This window comes from Acomys minous (genome assembly GCF_964271855.1).
Source record: "Acomys minous genome assembly, chromosome: 6".
Lineage (NCBI taxonomy): Eukaryota > Metazoa > Chordata > Mammalia > Rodentia > Muridae > Acomys > Acomys minous.
This window is the reverse complement of record NC_140487.1, coordinates 33,229,154-33,251,707: the sequence shown is the minus strand read 5'-3', so window position 1 is coordinate 33,251,707 and position 22,554 is coordinate 33,229,154. Positions and strand designations below refer to the sequence as shown.

The window sequence follows — 22,554 nt, the reverse complement described above, 5'->3', positions numbered from 1 at the left end:
ATTTTTTAGCTAAAACACATTTCACACGATTTAGATGTAGTGAGCTGCCACTGAAAGCAGTAAAACAGAAACATCTGTTAAATTGATAAAGTGAGCTTATCTACAAAAGGCATCAAGGACCACAGGAACTTGTGGTTTCCTCTAACTTAAAAACTTGTGCTAAAGTAGATACCACTTTGAAGGAAAATAAAATTCAAAACACAATATCCAGTAGTCAAAAAATAAACAGGAACACAGTGAATGTAAGACACTAAGAATGGAAAAAGGATAAGCAAGAGCTAAGACAATTCTGCAAACTGTTTATGGTATCTGTCTTCTGGGATATTCATCTTCATGGGTTTTAATAGGCTTGCAAAAATGTGACTGTTGTGTTTTTTACTGATTTATTTCACTCCAAATTTTTACTTACTCTCATCCTCTTAGCTCCAACTAGAGTGATTATCAAACATTCCCCCAATGAATTGTTGAAAATGAGAGGAAAAACAGGCCTAGCAATAAAATTGGATCACATCCAGAAAATATTTTTAGGTCTTACAACACATGGAGGATGGTGCTACCGGTCTTATACATGGAGCTTGGAGAAATATGTGACATCCTTAGCATGGTCATTCTGAGTACCAAAGGACCCTGTTGCTAACAAAGACAGCATCCTAGGTCCCCACCAAGCGTGCTCCGACTCCATGAGTATTGCACCTCATGCTTTCGCCCATGAGCTGGGGCCATTATAGAATAGAATGAACAGTAAAATGGTTTGCTAATCAAAGCCAAGAGACCATGGGCGTCCAGAGCACAGAAATGAAAGCTGTGTCCTGGAAGTCTAGATTGACCATTGTTCTCCTTAAGTAGTGCGAAAGTTTCAGAACTTGGTCACTTGAAAAGTCATTTGAAAGTGACATTCCATAGTTCATACGGTTCCAGAAACGCTACTGTTTACTAAAATTATAACCAGTAAGAGAAGGGAAAAGTTACCTTCAGGAGCATGGGAGGAGATAGCCACAATGAGGTCGACAGATACTGACATAAAGGCAGGGTCCGTGATGCCTAAACCTACACCTAAGGACACAGAAAGAAGATTCCTTCTCTGGAGTATACAAGGTGAAATACAGAATCACTGCCATTGCTTACTAATGGGCAGCAATGTTTCTGCTATGGCGATGCGGCTGAAACAGGAATGAGTGAGTTAGGAAAAGGTTTGTTGTCCGCAGGTTATTGGAGAGATCCCAAAGTGAGCATTTCTTCTGCTGCTCTGCAAGATTTGGATTTCTTTCATCAAAGCAGGAGTAACATCTATCCTAAAGCACACACAGGGCAATGGAGGGCTCTCTGTTTTAGGATGATTCTGGACTTGCAATCTATCTGTCATGTGCTTTATAGACTGGTATCCAGATGCTTGCCAATCTTCTGGAATCTAATGATTTCAATGATGCATTTATAAAAATGTGAAACGCAGAGTGGTACTGTACTCCTTTAACCCCAGCACTTGAGAGGCTGAGGCAGAGGGAATCTCTGAATCTTGTAGGTGTCTTTGTTTATATTGTTCATTTACTTTTTTTTTCAAGACTCTTGATTTTCTATAGATGATTTTCAAAGAAATTTAATTTCTTCCCTAAATTTAAATAACTTTATCCTCTAGAGTATTTATCATGTTTTGCTGTTTATGTTCACATTGTAAATAGTATACAGCACATGTTTTTTCCTAACACGTTCTTATTGTAACCAGTTTATATGTGTACATATACAAAAATATGTACATATACTGCTGATTTCAACTCATGAGATTGTGAGCTTTGCATGTTCACTCATCTACATATAAAATATAAACAATACTGATACAGGCCTTGCATCCTAAGAACTTTTATTTTTAGTTGAATTTTAAAGAGAAACTTACCTAACACTTATCATCTACATATACAACCTGTGCTGTAAGGAACTAGTGTGGACAAAAAGAGTAAAGCAAAGTAAACTATTGGACAAAATATTCTCAACTTTAGTAACTAGTGAAATACTTAAAAAAGGAAATAAATCATTTCAGTGACTCATTCGTTTTTTCCTAGAAAATTTATGATTTTTTTTTGGCAGTACACATAATTATTACCAGATTAAAATCCGGATCCGTGTAAAAAACTAAGCATTTATTTATGAGCTTTTTAGACACCTATAACATATGCTTAATATATGCATCTTACAGCAACTCAAGTCGTAAGTAAATTGAAGATCATAGATATTGGTGAATTGAGTACAACATGAAGTCTTGATTGAGCCACGTGGTGGTGACGCTTGCCTTTCATCCCACCACTAGGGAGGCAGAGGCAGGCGAATCTCTGTGAGTTCTAGGTCACACTTGTCTACAGTGTGAGTTTCAGGACAGCCAGGGCTACACAGTGAAACAAAGACATCTAAATGATTGCTAGCATTCCAAGAAAACATTTTGTCCAAAGGTTTTTATGACATAAATGGTAAGCATTCTGTATATTTTATTTGCTCATATAGCAACATTATAAAAAATGTCCATTTCTATATAATTTATGAAGTATTGATTTATGCTCTGTTGAAACTGAAAAAAAATTCTTATAGCTGTTCCCATCTTTAATGTGATGCATGATTGAAAATCCCAAGCACATTTTTTTCTATGATTATTTTATGAGTATGACTGTTTTGCTTGCATGTCTGTTTGCACACACAACATGTGCACTTGGTCCACATGCAGGTTAGAAGGAAGTATCAGACCCTTTGAAATTAGAGTGATGGACGGTTGTGAACCACCATGTTTGTGCTAAGAACCAAACCTTAACCTTCTGCGAGAGTAGCAGGTACTCTTAACTCCTGAATCAACTGTCTACTCCCCTAAACATACGACTTAAAGAACTCTAGGCTGTATGTGGCTTGAGAAGTAGCATCTTCGCAAATGACACAAGATACTGGCTCTTCCAAGAATAGCTATTCATGAGCCATTCTGGAGAAATGAGGCTCGCTTTCACTGTAAGGCTTGAGAAGTTGTTTTATATATAAAGCTACCAACTGAAGCTGCTGTGCCATCCAGGAGCAGAGAGTTCATGCCAAGTGGTTCTTTGAATGTCGAGCAGGAAGATCACACTTCTTCAAACAACAGCAACTGAAAACACCCAAGACATATTATTTTCTATGTGGTGAAATTTGAAATAAGCTATTGTTAGGTAAGACGCTTCTTAGAATACATGTCTCTTGGCTTTACAAGTAAGTCTAATTAAGTTTCCTCCCATGCCTTGGAAAGAGTGACTATGTGCCTGTATGTGTATTTAACTCTTTTAGTAACTGAATGCTGCTGTTGAATTTTTTAAACATAAGACACAACTATCAATGCCATTTTCACATAATTTCTTTTTACTTTTTTAAACACAGACTGGTCAGCCTCATTAAAGGTACTTAATAAATGGAAAAACCACCAACTCTGATGTTTAATCAAAAACATCAAAAATGGAGATCCTTCTGTTTTAATTTATTTATCGCGTGCTTCATTTCTATTACTGTTTAAACAGCACAAAAATTATGATATTATTTTGGAATCACAAACCATATTATTTTGTTCAACCTAAGGCACAGTGCAGGATAAACCGTTATTTTTTTCTAATGCATTCTTTTATTAACTTCCTTTTTAACACCCCACTTCAAGAATTCTGTTACATCCTGTCCCTGCTACAAAATACCTCAGCATTAACACTTGTTTTTTCTCAATTATAATAAGTGCTATGACTTTCTACCATGTATACCTTCAAGTTAATTAACTGAATACTTTTTTCTAATTTTTTACTCAGATATACCTGCTGAATGCTTTGTTTAGCTGCTAATTGGTGCCATGTCCTGCTATTACAACACATGTTGCTTTGAGTTCTCATGGTTTTACCTTAATTATTTTTCCTTTTATCCTCCTGGTCTCCCTTGTACTTTATGAATAAATGTGGCATCCTGTCAAATTATGTTGAAATGAACATTTCCTCAGGGTTTTTTTTTTTTTCATAGCTTACACATTCACTTTTCTTTCCCTCTCCTTGGAGTGTTAAATCAATGTTAGTAAATTGTCCACTTAAGAATTGGGTCTGCCAATACTTTTCATTGCTTCATGAGATTTGCATATTGACCTAGCCATGCCCACATGAGAAGTTGCCCCAAATACAGAGGTGTTCTCAGTTCATTCTTTCGCATTTATGCACAACTCCTTACTATGGCTTCTGTTAAGCATGTAAGTAAGGCTATTTTGTGTTTTTAGTGTCGGATGCTCTGTCACAGTCTTTTGGTTCATTTGGGTAATGTAATGTTATACAACAGCTTGCCTTCATAGTCTGCACTAGTGAGGATCCTTGGAATTTTCTTTTGAAACTAATATTAAAAATCTCATTTATCTTTTCAACATTTTATGCAAATTGTACTACAACATATTAATGTTCTGTTTCTTAATGAAACAAGCATACTATGTCATGTGTTCAATACTTCTATTAAGTCAACAAGATAGAATTTAAAAAACCAGCATGTATGCTCTTATTCTCCATATGTACTCATGTAATATACATGTGCAAAATATGTCTTCATGGATAATCTTTATTATTTTCTGAACATTAATAATGGTTTTCTTAGTATTACTTTGTTAATTAATGGTTTGACATATAATTTATAAGACATCAGGATACAACTTTATCTTGTTTGATTATTAAATATTACCTGTTCATTGCTTATTGTTTGTAATGTACACAAATAATTTTCTTCTTAATATAATATTATGTCATCTTAATTTCATTTATCAACATATCATTTGAAAAGAAAATATAAGGTAAGATATTAAGAACATATTTATTGGTCTGATTTTATTTAATGTGTTTTTGTTGAGTTTGATAGGGTGGGGCATGTGTGTGCTATAGCTCATGTGCGGACGTCATAGGGAAGGTTTTGGCTGTATTTCTCTAACTTTCACCATGACTTCCAGGGAGTAAGCTCAGGTACTTGTGTTTGCATGGTGAGTGATTTTACCCATGAGCCATGTATATGATACACTCATCATTTCTTCACCCCAAAAAGGATTAATTTTTTTTTTTTGCAAACCCCTCCCTGGAGACATCCAAGTTTTCTGTAAAGCCTAGTGAGGAGTCATGTTAGGCAACTGAAGGAATCCACATGAAATAGTTCAATGTCTACAGATACTAAATGCCTGATGTGTCAACAATGTCAGAGTATGAGTATCTTAATATTAAGAATTGTTGTCATGTACACAATCTACAATTATACTCCAAGTTATCTAGAGATGTTGCTTTTTATTTGCTAAAGTGTCAGAAAAAACAATGCATATTCCCTAAAGAATTTTCAACTATTGTGACTCACCAACAACCTAGCTTTTCATATAAACGTACAGTTTAAAGGATATACCCACCATGTGATTTATATTAAGCTTGAGTGTGGACAGACTGCGTGGGTTTGCTCTTCCAGCTGTGAACGACATTAGTGACACAGTAACTCTGTCCTACTTGTTTTCAGATCCTGTTGTGAATACATGGGAATCAGATGTGAGTCATGTGACCACTCTTTCGAACTCTTGTAATGCATCTGTCGTCTGCCTCTCAAATATGTCCCAATATTTGTGTTACTCAACTTATTACACTTCCTCTTTTCACAAGAGCTGAACTGCAGGAATCAACTATCTAAAGTACTGCCTTAAGGGGTTTTTAAAAGTCATAGACTGCAGAGGAAAGGGTATTATTTTCATAATCTTAAAGCAAAGAGATACATTGTAATAATGACACAACCTTTAAAAGCAAATGACAGACAGAACATTAATGAATAAAAGAGTAAATTCTCTAGTTGAAAAAATATTTTTAAAAGGTAACATTTGTAGTTAAAATTTTTTTAAAAAAAACTTCAAATGTTAAAAGATTCTCTGCTTCCCTATTAATAAACAAAGGAAAAATATAAAACAAGCTCAGGAGGAAAAAAAGACACCATTAAATTGCTAAAGTAAAAATGTTGAATAAACTTCAGAAAACATATTAAAACTTATTTGATTTTTAATTATTTACTGTGAAATCAAGAACAAAGCCTGACCAACATAATTGTTAAAACTATAACTCCGTGTCAGTCATTGTGGGCGGTGTTGGAAGGCTTCTTACATATTGTGGAGTCCTTATGATAATGTTGAAGGCTCTGCGGAGTCACAGCTAAACAGATATGCTCCTTCTTCATGGACCGAACACATTAGCAGGTGCATAATCAGGACAGAAAAACAAGTCAGTTGTAGGTCTTAAACTATGATAAGTGATCTGTAGGGAGACAAGATGGGGAGGAAACAAAGGTATATGGCTCAGGGATGGGAGTGTTGGGAACAGAAAACTGACAGGCAGCTTCAAGTATTTGCCAAGTGTTACACACCACACAGCTTGTTAGCTTTTGCTACCCTTTCTAATACTTATCATTTTTTTGATAAGCAGAAGAAAAGTGGAAGGCACATTAGTGCTCTTAGTTTGACGATCACCTCACAATGCAAACATACCACCATACTGTATACACCTTTGGCATTTTTCATGTATCATTTGTCAAAGCTACAGAACAAAACAAATGAAAACAGACCATAAGGGATTGTTATTTAGCTCCTGATTCACACTCACGTTAGGTCATACCTAGCAAGTACAAGATTCAAATTTACATCTGACTCGTGTTCTCAAAGCAATAAGACTTCTCAAAGAATTGGCCTTAGATGACGTATACCCATTAATGTTTATTTCTTGCTGTAGTAGATATCTAGAAGGCTAGATGAACTTCATTTAGAGCACATTGGTTGAAAATACTGTGTTAAAAAAAAGAAAATACTGTGTTAAACGATCTTTAAGGATGAAAACCGAGGCCTGGTGATGCTGGGCATGGTGGGACATGGCACCACTCGGCATATCAGCACTCTAGGAGGAGAGGCAGGTGGATCTTCCTGAGTTTGAGGCCAGCCTGATCCACAGAGCAAGTTCCAGGATAGCCAAGGCTACACAAAGAATCTTTGTCTCAAAAAACCAAATCAAACAAAGAAAACCTAAGCTTGCTGAGGTAGCTCAGTCTGTAAAGTGCTTGAAGATCTGAGTCCCATTTCCAGAACTAATGTACAAAGCCCAGACTTGATGCTTCTACTGTCAGTGCTGGGGAGGTGGAGACAGGCAGAAACATGGAGCTTTATGGCCAGGCATCCTAGCTTAGTCACTGAATTCCTGATTCCAGAGAAAAACTTTGTCTTATAAAGCAACAAAAAAGAAGTGGGAAGCATCTACAGAGAAACAATACCCATGGTTGTCCTCTATCCATCACATACATTTGCATATATGGACACATGAACTGGTACTGATACACATACATGATCACACCTACATGTACATACCTTCTCTCTCCATACACACACAGAAAACCAACCCAAGTCTTGACCATTAAATGAATATAGCACATTGCTCAAGTTGTATTTTCTTGAAAATTCATACCATGGATTTGATTCCACTGTGTGCTTTTTTTAGTCTTGAGTAGAAAACACTATTGGCTATGGGGTTAAACACTCATCACTGGCTTCTAAGAATGTAAATTTGATTCTTTAGCCAATGGAATGTGTTTGACATTTTGTTCTCTAAGATGTGGATAATATTAGACTACTGATTAAAAAACAATCCTAGTGAATGTCATACTCATTTGTGCATCCTTTTTGAGAAAATATCTTTTTGTATTCCTGTTTATATTTTCATCATAATGCATCAGTTTTGCCAATATTCTTAAAATATCCTCTTGAAGACTGACCTTATCTGCCCTTGTGTTGAAATGCTATCTCTAGAGTGTCATGTTGGTATTTATATGCATGATATTTAAATTTGAGAAAAAAGTATTTATATAAAAAAGATTGAAGTCCACAATAGATATTTAGTAAATATGCAATCTCAGTCAAAATATTAATTAAGATATTCTTTATCCTCCCTTGTTATATCATTCAATGTGAGTAAATAGTCAGTCATAAAAGATTGCCCATAGTTTTCTTTCCTGTAAGTAACTCTTCTGATATCAAAAGGATAATTAATTTATGTTGAGGTTATACAAGATAGCTTCAGCTTTATGCCAAACTAAGTAGTCTGAAGTCAAAATGAAAACCCCAGTATTTTAATTATCTCTTGTTAGTAAGTATTAAAAACAATGAATGTATTGGTACAATCACCCAGGAAAACTCAGCAAAGCTTAAGGCCAAACAGGAGTTTAAGGTTTTTCTCCAGTCACATTCCACTTAAACGAGAAGAGAGGGAGCCCTGCCAGTGTGACACGGCCATGGGGACAGCGGGCACAATATAAAGCCAAGGACTGGATTAAACCTGAGCATGTGAGCTAAATATATTCCTGCCCGTGACTTGACTCTTGGGTTGATTTATTTCAGGACACTTGGAGATGGTTTTCTAGTGAGCTTGCCAACTCTAGGCCAGGATAACCTTATAGAGGTTTGGCCCACCTCATACTCCCTGAGAATAGTTTTCACATTGAGGAACTTGATTTTCCCAGAGTACAAGCTCTTCTGCTTTGATTAGGCACATATACGAACATTTCCACTGAAAGTGACTGTGGTACATGCATGGTTTACACCGAGACACCATGCTCAGTAGGAATTAGATTTGTGTGTTACTTTCTGGTTCTGTTTTGAATAAAGACATATATTTAAGCTATTTTGTGATAAGCATTTCACCATCCTCATGAAATTTCAGCAAAATTAACAACAAGAAAAAATGATAAATATTTAAGAACTTCCAGCTAGAACAATAGTCCATTTCCTTTTTAAGGTCTGTTTGTCCTCCCTGCTGATTGACAGAATTTCCAATTGTTTTTCTAAATTATTTATCTGAGAGTAATTCAGGTTCATGCTCTTGTAGTATAAAAAAGCACTCTTTCTTGCATTCTATAAGCTGAGATTTGCAAGCTTAGTTGTGACAGCCAGAGAGTTCCCTAATTTACTTTCAGCCTTGTTTCAGTCCAGCATCTGGAATAACGATTGCGTTTGAAAACAAAATATAGAAGGGAGTGGGGCTCACTTAATCAGTTCCTTTTAGTTCTCTGACCTCTGACTTACTTGGATGGGAACATGGCAAAAAAAAAAAAAAAAAAACTTCTGCTCTGTATCTAAGATGTAGGTGATTGGTCTTTACCAGAAATAGACCCTTATGAGATTAACTAGAGAGTGTGGCTTCTTTTTTTTTTTTTTTTTTTTTTTTTTTCCAATTCTGCTGGCAACAAACCACAAACTGGGATCTGATGCTGAATTTTTTTGAAGCTCATTTCAACTCTCACACACATAAGTACTGAGGAATTCAGGGTAGGGGTTTTCTACTGAGGACCTTTTCTTTTTCATAGCTGCCTTCTGAAATCTTGGAGCAATTGGTGGATGGGTCCTTAGCCTTTCAAAGGTAAGCTATATGTGTTTTTCTTAAAATAAAATAAAAGATGAGAAGTTTTTCTACTTTTAAGATGAGAGAAGATAATAGTATTCTAAAATACTTTTTCTAACAAAAATGTAAAAAAGAGGAAGGAAAGTCACAGCTCAAGTTTCCAGGCTTTATTTAAATGACAATGTGTTCTTTAAAGATCTTCCTACATTTTTTCTGGGTAGTATGAAAATTATGTTTACTGGCCAATGGCATTTTTAATTTATGATTCTTGGTATCATGTGTATTTGTCAACATTAATGTGTCAATATTCAAAATGATTTATAATCCAATTTGTGGTTTTCTCAAACTTGTTTAAACATGATATCTACTTTAAATTATGATGAGGAACAGCATTGATGCAGTGAGATTGGTTTTTATAAATGGCTAGTAAATCTTATACCAACAGTGTGCCTTGTATGTAATTTGTTAACTACTTGTTAATTTTCAGTGTCACTAGCTTTTTCAAATTTTCATGTATGATTTTTTCTTTTTCTTTTCTTTTTTTTTTTTTTGGTGAACTTGATTTTTCTCTACACAGGTGGGAATAATGTGAATGTATTTATGTGTATTTACCAAACACTTTTCTTTAATGAACAAAGGTATTTTATTTGCCATAGGACTGGGCTACTTCAAATAATGACCTTAAATTTAATTACTGTAAATTGCTGTACAGCTTAAATATAAAAATAAAAGAAAACCAATGCCTTTAAAAATTCAACAAATTTGTTTCAAATATTAGTGAAATGGTTCTCTAAATTACAATTCTGAGTGTAAATGATAGATAAGTTATCTAGAGAAAGTAACTATCCAATTATAAGTAACTTTATAAGTAACTATGAATGGCGTAGATTCTTTATAATAAATTTGAAATGTTTTTGAATATGAATGGATTCCAGGACTTTCCAGTCCTTTCTTAAATAATTTTAAATTGGTAACTTCTTTTTAAAATGCAATAAAATGTTGTAAATATTATTTTGTGAATAAGTGAAAATAAAATCTTCAAAATTTTTGCTAGTTTATTTTCCAGGAGACTTTAGAGTTTATATATGAACAACAATGGAAAAAACCTTCCTAACAAAACCATTATTGAACCAGAACAATAAGTCAATTCAGATTATCAGATAACAGAGTGGCCTGGGAAAAATATTAACATTAACAATGGGAGGGATTTTTGTACAGAATGTACTGAAAACTTTGGAATTCTTTATGAAAGTTATAGTTGCTGCTTTTACCATTAATGAAATTATGGTTATTTTCACTCAATTTGAATAAATTTTTTTTGCTTAATTTGCTTTTGATTTCCTAAAAAAAATTATCCAATTTTGTGACTTAATGCAAGATGGTATAGTTAACTTACTAAAACTTTCAAGTAGCATGATCTGATGGAGAGGCTGTGCCTCTACTGAATGAAAATTTAATATTACATATACATAGTGAAGAGATTAAGTTTTATTGAGATTTGAAAATATTTACATCATCTTAATGTAGTCACACTTGCTGAACTTTTCCAAATCATGACATTGGGAAATATGAAATAGAAGTTATTGCTACATTACAGGAGCTTAAAATAATATTGCACAATACTTCATACTCATTATGTGCAAAATGTGACTTCCTATAATCGGATTGCTTAGACCTTATCATGTTGGATTATTTTGAAGTCCTGCAATCTTGCTTAAACTATTACAAACACAGAGAAAACAGAATCACAAACTGATTTATGAAGACCTAGAACTGCGTGCTTAGTGTCTATTTTCAAATCTTAACCTTTGAAAACCCTCTTTGTGGTAAAGAAAGAAATACTAATACTACCTAGGGTTAAATGATTAAAAATGTTTCTACCAATGGTTAATGTCTATGACTTCACTTCATTTCTAAGGTTGAAACCAGACAGGATCCAGATCATTCCTAGGTCAATTCACTGTTAACAATTTGGTGACTCAGTATAAGAAGACATTAAAATTGATTCCTAGGCTTAGGAAAGCAGGTGGTACTTCTGGGAATCTCCATTAGATAGCCTTGGAATTTGTTGCTCATTGAAGCAACTTTCCTGTTGTTAAGTTTCAGCCAATATGTCTAAAGGAATCATCTCAAATCTGTAGTCATCTCAAAGTAAACCTCTAAAAGGCAGGCTTAGATTGTGAAGGACTTTGAGTATCATGTGTGTAATACAATCTCTATTAATTACGTAAGGTTATCACCAAGGCATGCTTTTATTGTAATTTGATTAGTTTAATTAAGTGAAACGATCCATTGACATTACAAATGTCTGTTTGTTTATTTATTATTTGCTGTAAATGTATGCCCACATATAGCCTTAGGATAGAAATGGACACATGAGTAAGACAAAGGGGTCTAATGACTTCAACTGAACGAGAGTTTGGAGAGCAACTTGTGAAGGTATTTTTTTTTTATCAGAGTTAGTTCTCTTTATTTTTCTTGTATAAAAAGCTCTATGTGGTAGTCACAGCTGGAGCCCTGGTCCTCTGAACAGAGGCTCTGGTGTGGGGTTTTCACAAGATGATCAGTGAACTCCTGATGAGGAGGCTTGGTGAACACTGCAGAGCCTTTGAAATCTCTGCAGGGATGGTTTAGAACCCAGGCGAGGCACAGCTGAAAGCAACACCATAGTCTTAACTTCTTCTAACATTTAATTCTTTTCTGAAGTCTTCTTTGACACCAACCCATGTATGCAATTTAACCTGAGAGTTCTATTCCTATACATAAGTTTACAAAGATTGGCCTTAGGCCTTTGTTTCAGCATGATCAAATATCAGCAGATATCAGAACCCCTTCCTGTTATTGAATATATATGTTCTGGTTATAGATTCATGGGTTTGTAAATACCATTAGACATGGTGGAAGGGAAATTGGTGAAAAGGATGTAATAGGTTTTGAAAAATTCTGTCCTCGTATTCAACCTGTTGTTCATTAAGTTACTTTTAGCGTTGTGCCCACATCAGGACATCATGGGTGGGTACTACTCTTTTCTTGGGTCAGGGAGATTCTGTGTGAAAAGATGACAGGTTCTTGCAGAGTTGTGTGGCCTGCTTTTCTTACTAAGTGTCAGGAGCCTTATATGCAGAAGATGAATTCTTAACTGTCAGTACATGAAGAAAAGAAAAAAAAAATTTGTCCCAGTCTGATTCTGAAGCAGTTCGCATTCACTGTTCAAGTCTCAGAAAACGTTACCTGTGGTCCCCTCCTTTTCTGGGTGGAGTTTCTGAGGAAGCACAGCTGGAAATACACTGGGAATAAATTGGGACACCCCAGGGGGATTGGCTCTCAGGCTCTACTAGGTTCTCCATGTAATGGAAGGGTGCTGTGCTTCAAGGTTCATGATAGAAGTTCTCTGTCAGTCTGACAACACCAGGAAAAGAAAAGAAAGAAGACCACTTCCCTTGCTTCTTTTAAAAGACATTGAAAAACTATAGAATCCACCCACAAGTTCTGAAAAAGCAACCGTATGTACTTTATGCACCAGGTAGGAGATATCCACCTTTCCTCTAGATTAGTCCAAACAGCTCTCCATCCCTGATTCTTCTTTGCCTTCTAAATTTCAGTGCTGTAAGCAGGAAATAGTTTATTGCAAATAACATCTGAACTAAAAAATTAACCTTAGAAAGTTAATCTAATGTTAGAAAAATGAAATGACCGAGTGTAAAATATGAACAGCTGTGCTATGGAGGAATTGTAGTCTCCTTAGACCTAATTTTTTTTTTTATTTCTTAACAGCTAAATTAATAGAAAGTAGTTTAAAGAGGCTATACTTTTCTCTGAAGATAAATATGGATGGCCAGGCTGCAGGCTAGACCATGATACCTGACCGTAGGTCCTCAGGTCAATGAAACAAATTTACTTTTATATAATGTATTATGAGAAAAACGCTTGATTACACTACGAATCCCTCATGACCCGTAATGTGAAGATACTAAATAATAATTAGTAAATCCAAGTAAAGGAACGCATCTTTCCAATTTTTAGCAAAAACCCAGAAACTTTATTATGACACAATGTAATGATAACAAATCAATCATTAAACATATGAACCAATGGAGATGCTAATTTTTGTTTGTTTGTTTCTTTTGTTTTGTTTTTTTTCAAGACTGTGTTTCTTTGTGTTAGCCTTGGCTGTCCTGGGCTGGCTTTGTAGACCAGGCTTGCCTGGAACTCACAGTGATCTGCCTTTCAGGAGAAGTTAATTTTTTTACTCTGGCACATATCAGCATATGCTTGAAAACATGTAAAATAAAGGATTACATTAATGTTTAACATTATAAGCCAACAAAATATACTTCCTGATATGTCTGTTTTCTAAGAAGTCTGAATCAACCTCCATGGGATGTGTGCATTTTCTCACTTCAATTTGAGGCAGACATAACTTGGACCATATTCATACCTATGTAATTGCTTAATGTACTGGTGCACATGTCCAGTGATTGATTTTTAGGCATTGGAGCGCAGGTACTGTTTGTTGTGTGCTCTGGTATATGCTGTTATAACTTTTCATCTCATGCAGAAATGATTTCCTGTCATCCATAGGGATACTTCCATAAGGAAGAATGATTCACAACCTTATTGTAATTTAGAGTTGAACAAGGGACAAATACATCTAGTTCAGAAGAAATAATATTGTAATTTTAAGGTCATTTTATACTTGTTGGAAATGGAAATGCAATTACTGAGTAATTTCTAGCATTTATTTATTTATTTAAAGTGTGTGTGTGTGTGTGTGTGTGTGTGTGTGTGTGTGTGTGTGTGTGTGATTGTGTGAAATTTTCAGGGTTCAATTATCTGTTTCCACCTTGTAGATGCTAAAGTTCAGCTTGTCAGACTTGGCATCAAGTATGGTTATACACAGAGACATCACACTGCCCCAGATGGATACTATTAATGATGTTCATATGAGCATTAAATAACTTTCCAAATGAAGTAACTCATTGTGTGTGTTTACTTAGATTTAATTTAAATTTACCAGTCTTCTATAGCACACAGGATTGCCTGTCCCAGTTCTAAAATCATGGGTCATACTCTAAGAGCCACACTTGCTTAAAGAGGTTCTCTTAAATTTTCTAAGAAGTCTTAGGCAGATATGGAGTCAGTTGGGAGCAAAGGTCTCTGTGTTATCAATTGCTATGTAATCACAGTTGCTGTGCCTTTTGGTCTCCCATTCAACAACTTGGAAAACGACCAAAAATGGGTGAACAACCATTTCTGCGACTTACATAGGAAACTGCCGCCTTCACTTTAGATTTTATTTTGAAACATGAGAAAAGACAAGATATAGAGACTGAATCTTTTCTCCATTGTTATCTGGAAGGAGAGTGAAAGGTCAGCTTTTATTGCATTTCCAATCTCTAATCTGTGCTGTGTCAGCTGGATCCCTCTGCTTTGATTTCTGCCTCACAGGTATGATTTTTCGTTTACAACAGACAGAAAGAACTCCTGCTCTCTCACCAGTGTGGTGGTTGCTTAGAAGATTATGTTTCAAGAAAAGTCTCAGAATTTACAATTAAATGACGGGAGTGGGACTAAGTAAAGCGAAACTCCAGGCTTTACTGAGGGAGTAAAGTTGCCAAGAAAGGTTCTGCACCATATGTGTTCCTCCATCTTTGAGTAAGGCTTGTGGTTTTACACAGAGTGTTGTCAAAGTGTTTGCTGTGAGTCTCATCTTTTCTTGGTTCTATTGATACATGTGCTTCTCTCGACCATGGACATTTTGATGAGAAGCAAACTGTTAGAAAAAACAAACTATGGGAACAGCACACCACCATAAAGCTACCATTGAAACCCTACTTCCCCTTAAGATATTGGTCAGAAATGACACATTCTTATTAATTTTGTTGCAACAGGAGTTAGTGATTCTGTATATTACTTTCTTCCAATGTTATGTAACTGCATAAAATATGATATCACAAATTAAACTGCCTGCATGGAGTATATAATAGCAATACTACTTTCTTTAAAAGAATTTACATGTATCCTACATAGGGAAAAAATGAAAAAAATGAATGCTACTACAGTTGCATATGTAAAACAATCATTGAGAATAACAAAAATCAAAAACCATCATTAAATCTATACATATTAAAATATATGTGTGTCTTCAAATTCTTTAAGCTAGGTTTTAAAAGTTTACTGAATATTTTCCACACTGTATGGAGAAAATTTTAGTCATGAACATAAAAGTCAGGAAATAAGTGGAATTTTCTTTAACACTCATGACTACATTAAAGAATATATGACTATTCATTTTCTAATAATGTGTTTTTCCTCTGCTTTCTTGTTTTGACAGGTGGCTTACAAATGATTTGAAGTGTTGATTCTTTCTGAGTCTTACCAGATTATTTTTTATAAAACTCATATATTGCTGTTTGTCCATGAATAAGGTATGTTACCACTGCCATCCTGAGTTAGGAGACTCATAGGCATATTAGCCCAGCCACATTTCACTAGCAGGAGAATTCCTGGCATGTGTTTATGGTTCTGTTTGAATAGTAAAACTTGATAAGGAGTGAGGGTAAAAAAAAAAAACACACAACATGTTGTGGTAGGAGTAGGAGGATGAGACTATATATAAATATAAATATAAATATAAATATAAATATATATTTCTCCTTATATAAGATTATAATACATTAAAATCACCCAGAGAGAAAACTTCAAAACAGAAGAATTTTTTAAAAAACACTTTCTCTGATACGGTTTCTGCTTCTGGTGGGTGTTTAGGAACAAGTGGAAGGAGAAAGACCTAGAAAAACCGGCTTGGTGGAACAAACAAAAAGTATTTGTTTATTTTTAGCTGGAGAAAAAAAAAATCATCTGCTTCAGTAGCGTGTTTTCTTTGTACTTTGATCTTTTTGTACTGATACTTAAGCTTCTTTTTTATGACTTCTTTCTAATAGTAGAACCAGGCCACGTAGAAAACACTGTTATCAAGCCTGGGAGTTGGTGAGAAGCAAGTGCTGCACCTCGATTCTTCTGCAGGAGGAAAATGGGCTGTGATCGCAACTGCGGGCTCATTGCTGGCGCTGTCATTGGAGCAGTCCTGGCTGTGTTTGGGGGCGTTCTCATGCCAGTAGGAGACATGCTTGTTGAGAAGACAATCAAAAAGGTACAAGCAACTTAGAGAACAGGTTGTGACACTCACTTATACTACTATGTCTCTTGTTGTTGTTGTTGTTGTTGTTGTTGTTGTTGTTGTTCCGGATGCTTGGTCTTTGTTAGCGGTAATTCTGTGCTTTGAGTAGGAGGGGGGTTGTGAACCGGTGCAATCTCACATGATAAAGTAAACGTGTGAAACATTACACTGTAGTGCAAAGTGAACCAACATACACTCTTATGGGTGTGTAAGGTAAATTGAACATGAACACATTACTAATCTTAAATATATGAAATTTTGTTGAAACTGCGGGTAATAGTCGTGTAATTTAGTAGAAATTGTTATTTTTTTTTTTTTTATGTTTGGAGAGTAGGCCAGCATCTTTTTGAATAGAAATAGTTTATTTTGTAAGGATATGCTTATAAAAAGTAGTTGTATTTTCATTAATCATGAAAAATGTGTGTATCTAAGCAGATATTCATGTAAAAATGTGTTTAATATTGAATGAGGATCTCTGGAAAACTGCTCTTAGGTAGATGTGACAGTTAATACTAATAAATAGTCCCTGTTTACTCATGATAATATTTGGCTCTGACAAATTTTCAGGAAAAAAAAGTTGGATAGGGCACATTTTGGCATACATTAATAAGTTGAAGCTTTATCTCAAATTGGAGTGGTTTAAATATATGAATATGCACAAAATCATCTCCCTCCTTAGTTCATTTTTAATTAGCTTCAAATTCAAATAAATGTTGATGAATAGAAGATACATTAAGGGGAAGCCTCTCTGTTGGGGGTCCTACAGAGTAGTTGGAAATCTAGCAGCTTGGAAATGGAGGTCACAATTAAAATAAAGCTACCCAGATCAAAGGGAAGGATCAAGAAAGGACTGATACGAACTCAAGAGTATCTTGTCTGCTCAGGGGCTCCCATGCTCAAGCGAAGAGTTAGCAACTAATGGTGGCCAAATGCCATTTGCAGGAGCACTGGTCTCACCTCCCAGCTTGATTTTGATCCTAGCAGAGAGGAGAGCCAGAGAAATGGATTATGTATATTAATTTGCACTGAATCTTTCGTTTTGCTAAGACCTTTAGTTTCTTGTCTACATGTTAATTTTTGGTACTATGGCTTTTCTCAAGATATAAGCAAATGTCATTTGCGTTCATAAGAGCATTAGATTAGTGAGATTAATATAAAAATAACTTCAAATACAGTTGTTCACAAGCGGAAGTTACTACTTTGTGATGTTACTTCCTTTCATTACAAATGCTAAGCCTTTAACATGAAATATACTCTCTGAATTATTTTAGCTGCCACCTCACTGTGTAGAATAGCGAAGGTAAGAATTTCCCCCACGGGGTTAAATGAGCCTTTCTTAGAAGGAGGCGGGGGCGTGTCTGCAGAGGCCTGCAGAACAAAGGTTTAAATTAAAGTCCCTAACTGTGTTGTGTCACGGGAAGCCAGGGGTGGATCTGGAAGCAACAGCAACCAATCATTGCAGACATGCAGCAGGCCGCCCTGTGCATGCCACCTTGCAGGACACGCCCACAGCTGCTTCTGCCTTTCACCACGGAACCAATTGTTAAAGAGTGGGAGGAGCAGGGAACAAAACAAAGCTAAAGTAGACTGGGCCTTATGGCATCACAGCATCCCCGTGGATTGAGTGGGAAGTAAACCCTGTTGACCCCCAACCAAAGAGTTCTGACGGGGCCCCAACTGGTGCCTCTTGGTAAGCATGGGCATCTTAAGATTGTATCCATCAAAATGAAGAGAAAAAGGAAATAAATTTTTAATAAAATAATCCACCAAAATAATTCAAAAGCCTCCCTGCCAGCAGCCATCTGGGCCATCCAGCATGGCAGGCCCAGCACCCCTCTGGAGCCTCTAGAGGGCTGGCGGAGTCTGAGCTGCGATTCATTCTGCCAAGTGTGGAAGCCAGGGGCTGCAGCAAGCAGCAACAAGCAGGACTACAGCACCTGCCATCCCTGGGTGCTGACACTCAGAGCACCCTCTGGGGCTATGTGGGCCTGCCAGACTGCACTGTGCACAACAGGAACCCTGGGTCTACACAGTTCACTTTTAATTCCATCATCATCGTGAGGTGATTAAAAAACAAAAACAAAAACAAACCCAAACTTCAACCTATAGATGGCCATGAAGAGGCAGACTGGGGAACTAAGATGGGAAAAGCCAAAAGAAAACAAAACCCCGGCTCAGCTTCGGGAGCCCCCCCCCCCCACCCCGTGCATGTCACAGTGTCCAGGGTGAGCTCCCACCCATGCAGGCCAGGCAGAGCTGGCCCCAAGGTCCAAGTTTCTGCTGGTGTCGGGCAAACTAAAGGCAAAAAGGAAGGAGAAGAATTTTATAAACACATACTATATTGTTCAATAACATAACTGTATAATGTCACTTACATTACATGTCTCCAACTGTTTGTGTTTTACAAAAATATAATATGTTGTACAACACATGCATTGAAATATACGTACAATTTATATATTACATATGGATTTTAATTGAAGCATAGTGCCTTCAGTGGACCCTCTACATTCCCTTGATAGTATTACTGATATAGAATTACAGAGAAGGATAGATGTGGGTGAGGAGAAGCTTGCTTGACTGGGGTTGGGGTAGAGAGTGGAACTACCCATGTCCCCAGCCCTTTCTGCTTTGTCACTTATGATTTCCACTTGGATCATTTTGGACTATTTCTCTCTGTGCCCACTTAGACTGGAACATCTATTGAACAAAAAAGTCACAATGTTCTAAAATAGAACATTATAAACTAACAAGAATAATGACTGAGTACTTTTCTTTATGTAAAAAATTAGTTTACATAAACGTTCTTGAGTGACATGTGAGCACTACACCATTTTGCATTAAATATTCATACTTTTTGAGCTCATAATGAGGATTTGTATGAAGAAAGTTTTAGTTGTCAAAGTATAATTTTATAGCATGATAATTGGAAGCAAAATAAACATTTTCTCAAAAGGTTTAAGAAATATCTATGAAAATGTGTTTCTTACAAGGAAAAAATACACAAACATGTAAGAGCATAGGATGAAATTTTGTACAGTATAAAATATAAGTGTTATATAGGAAGAAAAAACTGAGGGTTATCATGAAAATTCAGGAAGACACAGTGTAATTTTGTTTGGTATTTAAGACATTTATATTTTGAAAAGCTCATAAGACTACCAAATGTTAGGGGAAAAGCTGTGGGCTGCAACTAACTCTAGTAAAGAGGTGAATCATCAAGAAGAAAGAAAAAATGTAAAAGTCAGGTAATAGATGACTCCAAGGAAACAGTGTCTTCAGATAGAACAGGGCATATACACATATGAACTCACAGAAGAACTCAGCAACAAGAGGGGAAAATATAGCACTCCTAACCAAGAAGCTATTTACAATTGATATCTGCTGGGGGAAAATTCAATTTTACCCAATGGAGTGTCATTGAGTATTTAAACTACACACTCTGTTCAGGTCCCATGCCAAGAAGTAGTTAGTCTTTCAGGGGACATCCCTGTTGAACTAGTGTTCAATTATAAGTGAATATATACCATGTGTAATTTTCTGGATCTGGGTTATCTCACTCAGGCTGATCATTTCTAGTTCCATCCATTTGCTTGCAAATTTCAAGATGTCTTTGTTTTCAGTAACAGAGTAGTATTCCGTAGTGTGAACGTACCACAATTTCTTTATCCATTCTTTGAGTGAGGACATCTAGGTTGTTTCTAGATTCTGGCTATTATGAACTGTACCAACCAAGGACAATGCAGGCAGTAATCCTAGGACCCCTATTCAGATCTAGCCAATGGACAACACATTCTTCACAGTTATGTGGAGAATGGGGAGTAACTTTGACATGAACTCTGGTGCCCCCCATTTGACTCCTTCCTCTTAGGGGGGGGGGTTGGTGGCACTCAGAGTAAGGGTAAACAGACTAAGAGGATGAGCCCTGATAGGTTGTGATCATAAGGTGGATGAGGAGGTCCCCTTCTGTCACAGACCTCTGGGAGGAGAATAGGGTGAAAAAAGGAGGGAGAGGGGATTGGGAAGATACAATTTAAGGGATGGTAATTGAGATGTAATCTGAATAAATTACTTAAATAATTAAAAAAAATTAGTAGTTAGCCAACACAAGTAGGTTCCATGGTTTATTGTGCACTTTTTGTTCGGTTTGATTTGGTTTAGGTTTTCTGTTTTGTCTTATTTATTTTGTTTTGTTTCTATGTTTTGATTTTCATTTGAGAGATGAGTGAATGAACAAAAGAATGAATTAATTTGGGTGGATAGAAGGGTAAAATCTGAAAGGAGTTGGAGTTGGGGGAGAGGAAAACATGATCAAAGTATATTGCATAATATAAATTTGTGGACAAATGGATTGAGCTAGAAATGATCATAATGAGTGAGTTAACCCAGAAGCAGAAAGACTCAACTTGTATATACTCACTTATATCTGCATACTAGCCCAAGGGGCAGGTCCCACGAAAGCCTTCACTTACCAGGAAACCGAGACAGAGGGGAGGACATTCTATTGGGACTCTAGATGAGAGAAGCATGGGAGAATGGCAAAGTAGAAGGATCCAGAGGGTCTTAGAAGCCTACAAGTAGAACATTATGATAGGCAGATTTGGACCCAGGGGTCCCGCTCAAACTAAGGCACCAGCCGAGGACAATACAGGCGGTAAACCTTAAACCCCTACCCAGATCTAGCCAATGGACAGAACACTCTCCACAGTAGAGTGGAGAGTGGGATATTACTTTCTCACATACTCTGGTGCCTCACCTTTGACCATGTCCCCTGGAGGGGGAGACCTGGTGACACTCAGAGGAAGGACAGCAGGTTACCAAGAAGAGACTTGATACCCTATGAACATATACAGGGGGAGGGAATACCCTCAGGAACAGTCATAGGGGAGGGGAATAAGGGGAAAATGGGAGGGAGGGAGGAATGGGAGGATACAAGGGATGGCATAACCATTGAGATGTAACAAGAATAAATTTTTAAAAATTTTTAAAAAGTAGAAAACTTAGTAGAAATACTAGGATAATAAGAGAGATGGGTATAAACCAATGCATACTTGGCTGGGAGAAGCTTTAAACACTATGAAGAAGAATAACGAGTTGGTGATATAATAAACATTGTTGGTATATTTTTTTCAGTAAGATATAAGGAAACAAGCACTTAGATCAGTGCCATCAATAGACTTGTACAATTATAAGCTCCCCATATAAAAAATCATTTAATTGTCATAAACATTTGATTTATTTCATGCACTTTATAATCTCTAGATATTACATCAACATTCCATCCTAACTAGCCAATTGGAAAGACAGGAGACTAAATGGTATAACCTGACGTAGTATAAATCTGAAATGGATGTGGCTAGAAAGTGAAGACTGGAAAACTGTGAAAGAATAAACATGTGGTTCTAGATCCTTTATAAGAGAAACTTTAAAATTCTATAACCCTTTTTCTCTTTTGAGACAAAGTTTCTCTGTGTATTCCTGACTGTCCTGGATGGACATGTTTTGTAAACCAGGCTGGCCTCACACTCACAGAGATCTACCTGCCTCTGTCCTCTGAGTGCTGGGATTAGAGGAGTGCACCAGCCTGCCCCGCCCTCTACACAGCTTTTATAGAATAGAAATGTCTTTGTCTATAAACCCGTTATATAGTAAAAGGCCTGAAATGGTGAAACTTTAAAAAATGATGGATATTTAAATATATTAGAATTTTGGGTAGAGGGACAAAATCAGGGAAGAAAGGAAAGGATGTGACATACCTTAAGATATGCAGTTGGCTTGTCCATGGAAGTACATACCCCAAAATGTAAAAGACTCAGAGAATTTGCAAGTGGCTTGATATTAACATCACTCTGTATTCAAAGGTCAGGGTTCAGATAGATTTGATCATTGATGGGAGATTACAGATAAATCTAGACAAACACACTATCTTCTAGAGGCTTATTGTCCAGAGGGAGGGGGAAACAGGATTGCATA

The 22,554-nt window shown here is 36.3% G+C and overlaps 1 protein-coding gene across 3 annotated transcripts in view; it reads left to right on the top strand.

Annotated features, from left to right (window-relative positions):
- The window catches only part of CD36 (CD36 molecule (CD36 blood group)), a 54,015-nt gene that overhangs the window by 4,617 nt on the left and 26,844 nt on the right, over positions 1-22,554 (top strand). The window contains exons 2-4 of one of the 3 annotated variants that reach the window (XM_084784978.1): positions 9,367-9,419; positions 15,736-15,829; positions 16,346-16,554. In XM_084784978.1, coding sequence (XP_084641104.1) covers positions 16,435-16,554 — 120 coding nt within the window. In that variant the 5' untranslated portion in view covers positions 9,367-9,419; positions 15,736-15,829; positions 16,346-16,434. Of the gene's footprint in view, positions 1-9,260; positions 9,420-15,735; positions 15,830-16,345; positions 16,555-22,554 lie in introns of those variants that run through there. The other 2 variants (XM_084784976.1, XM_084784977.1) reach the window with 2 other exon arrangements.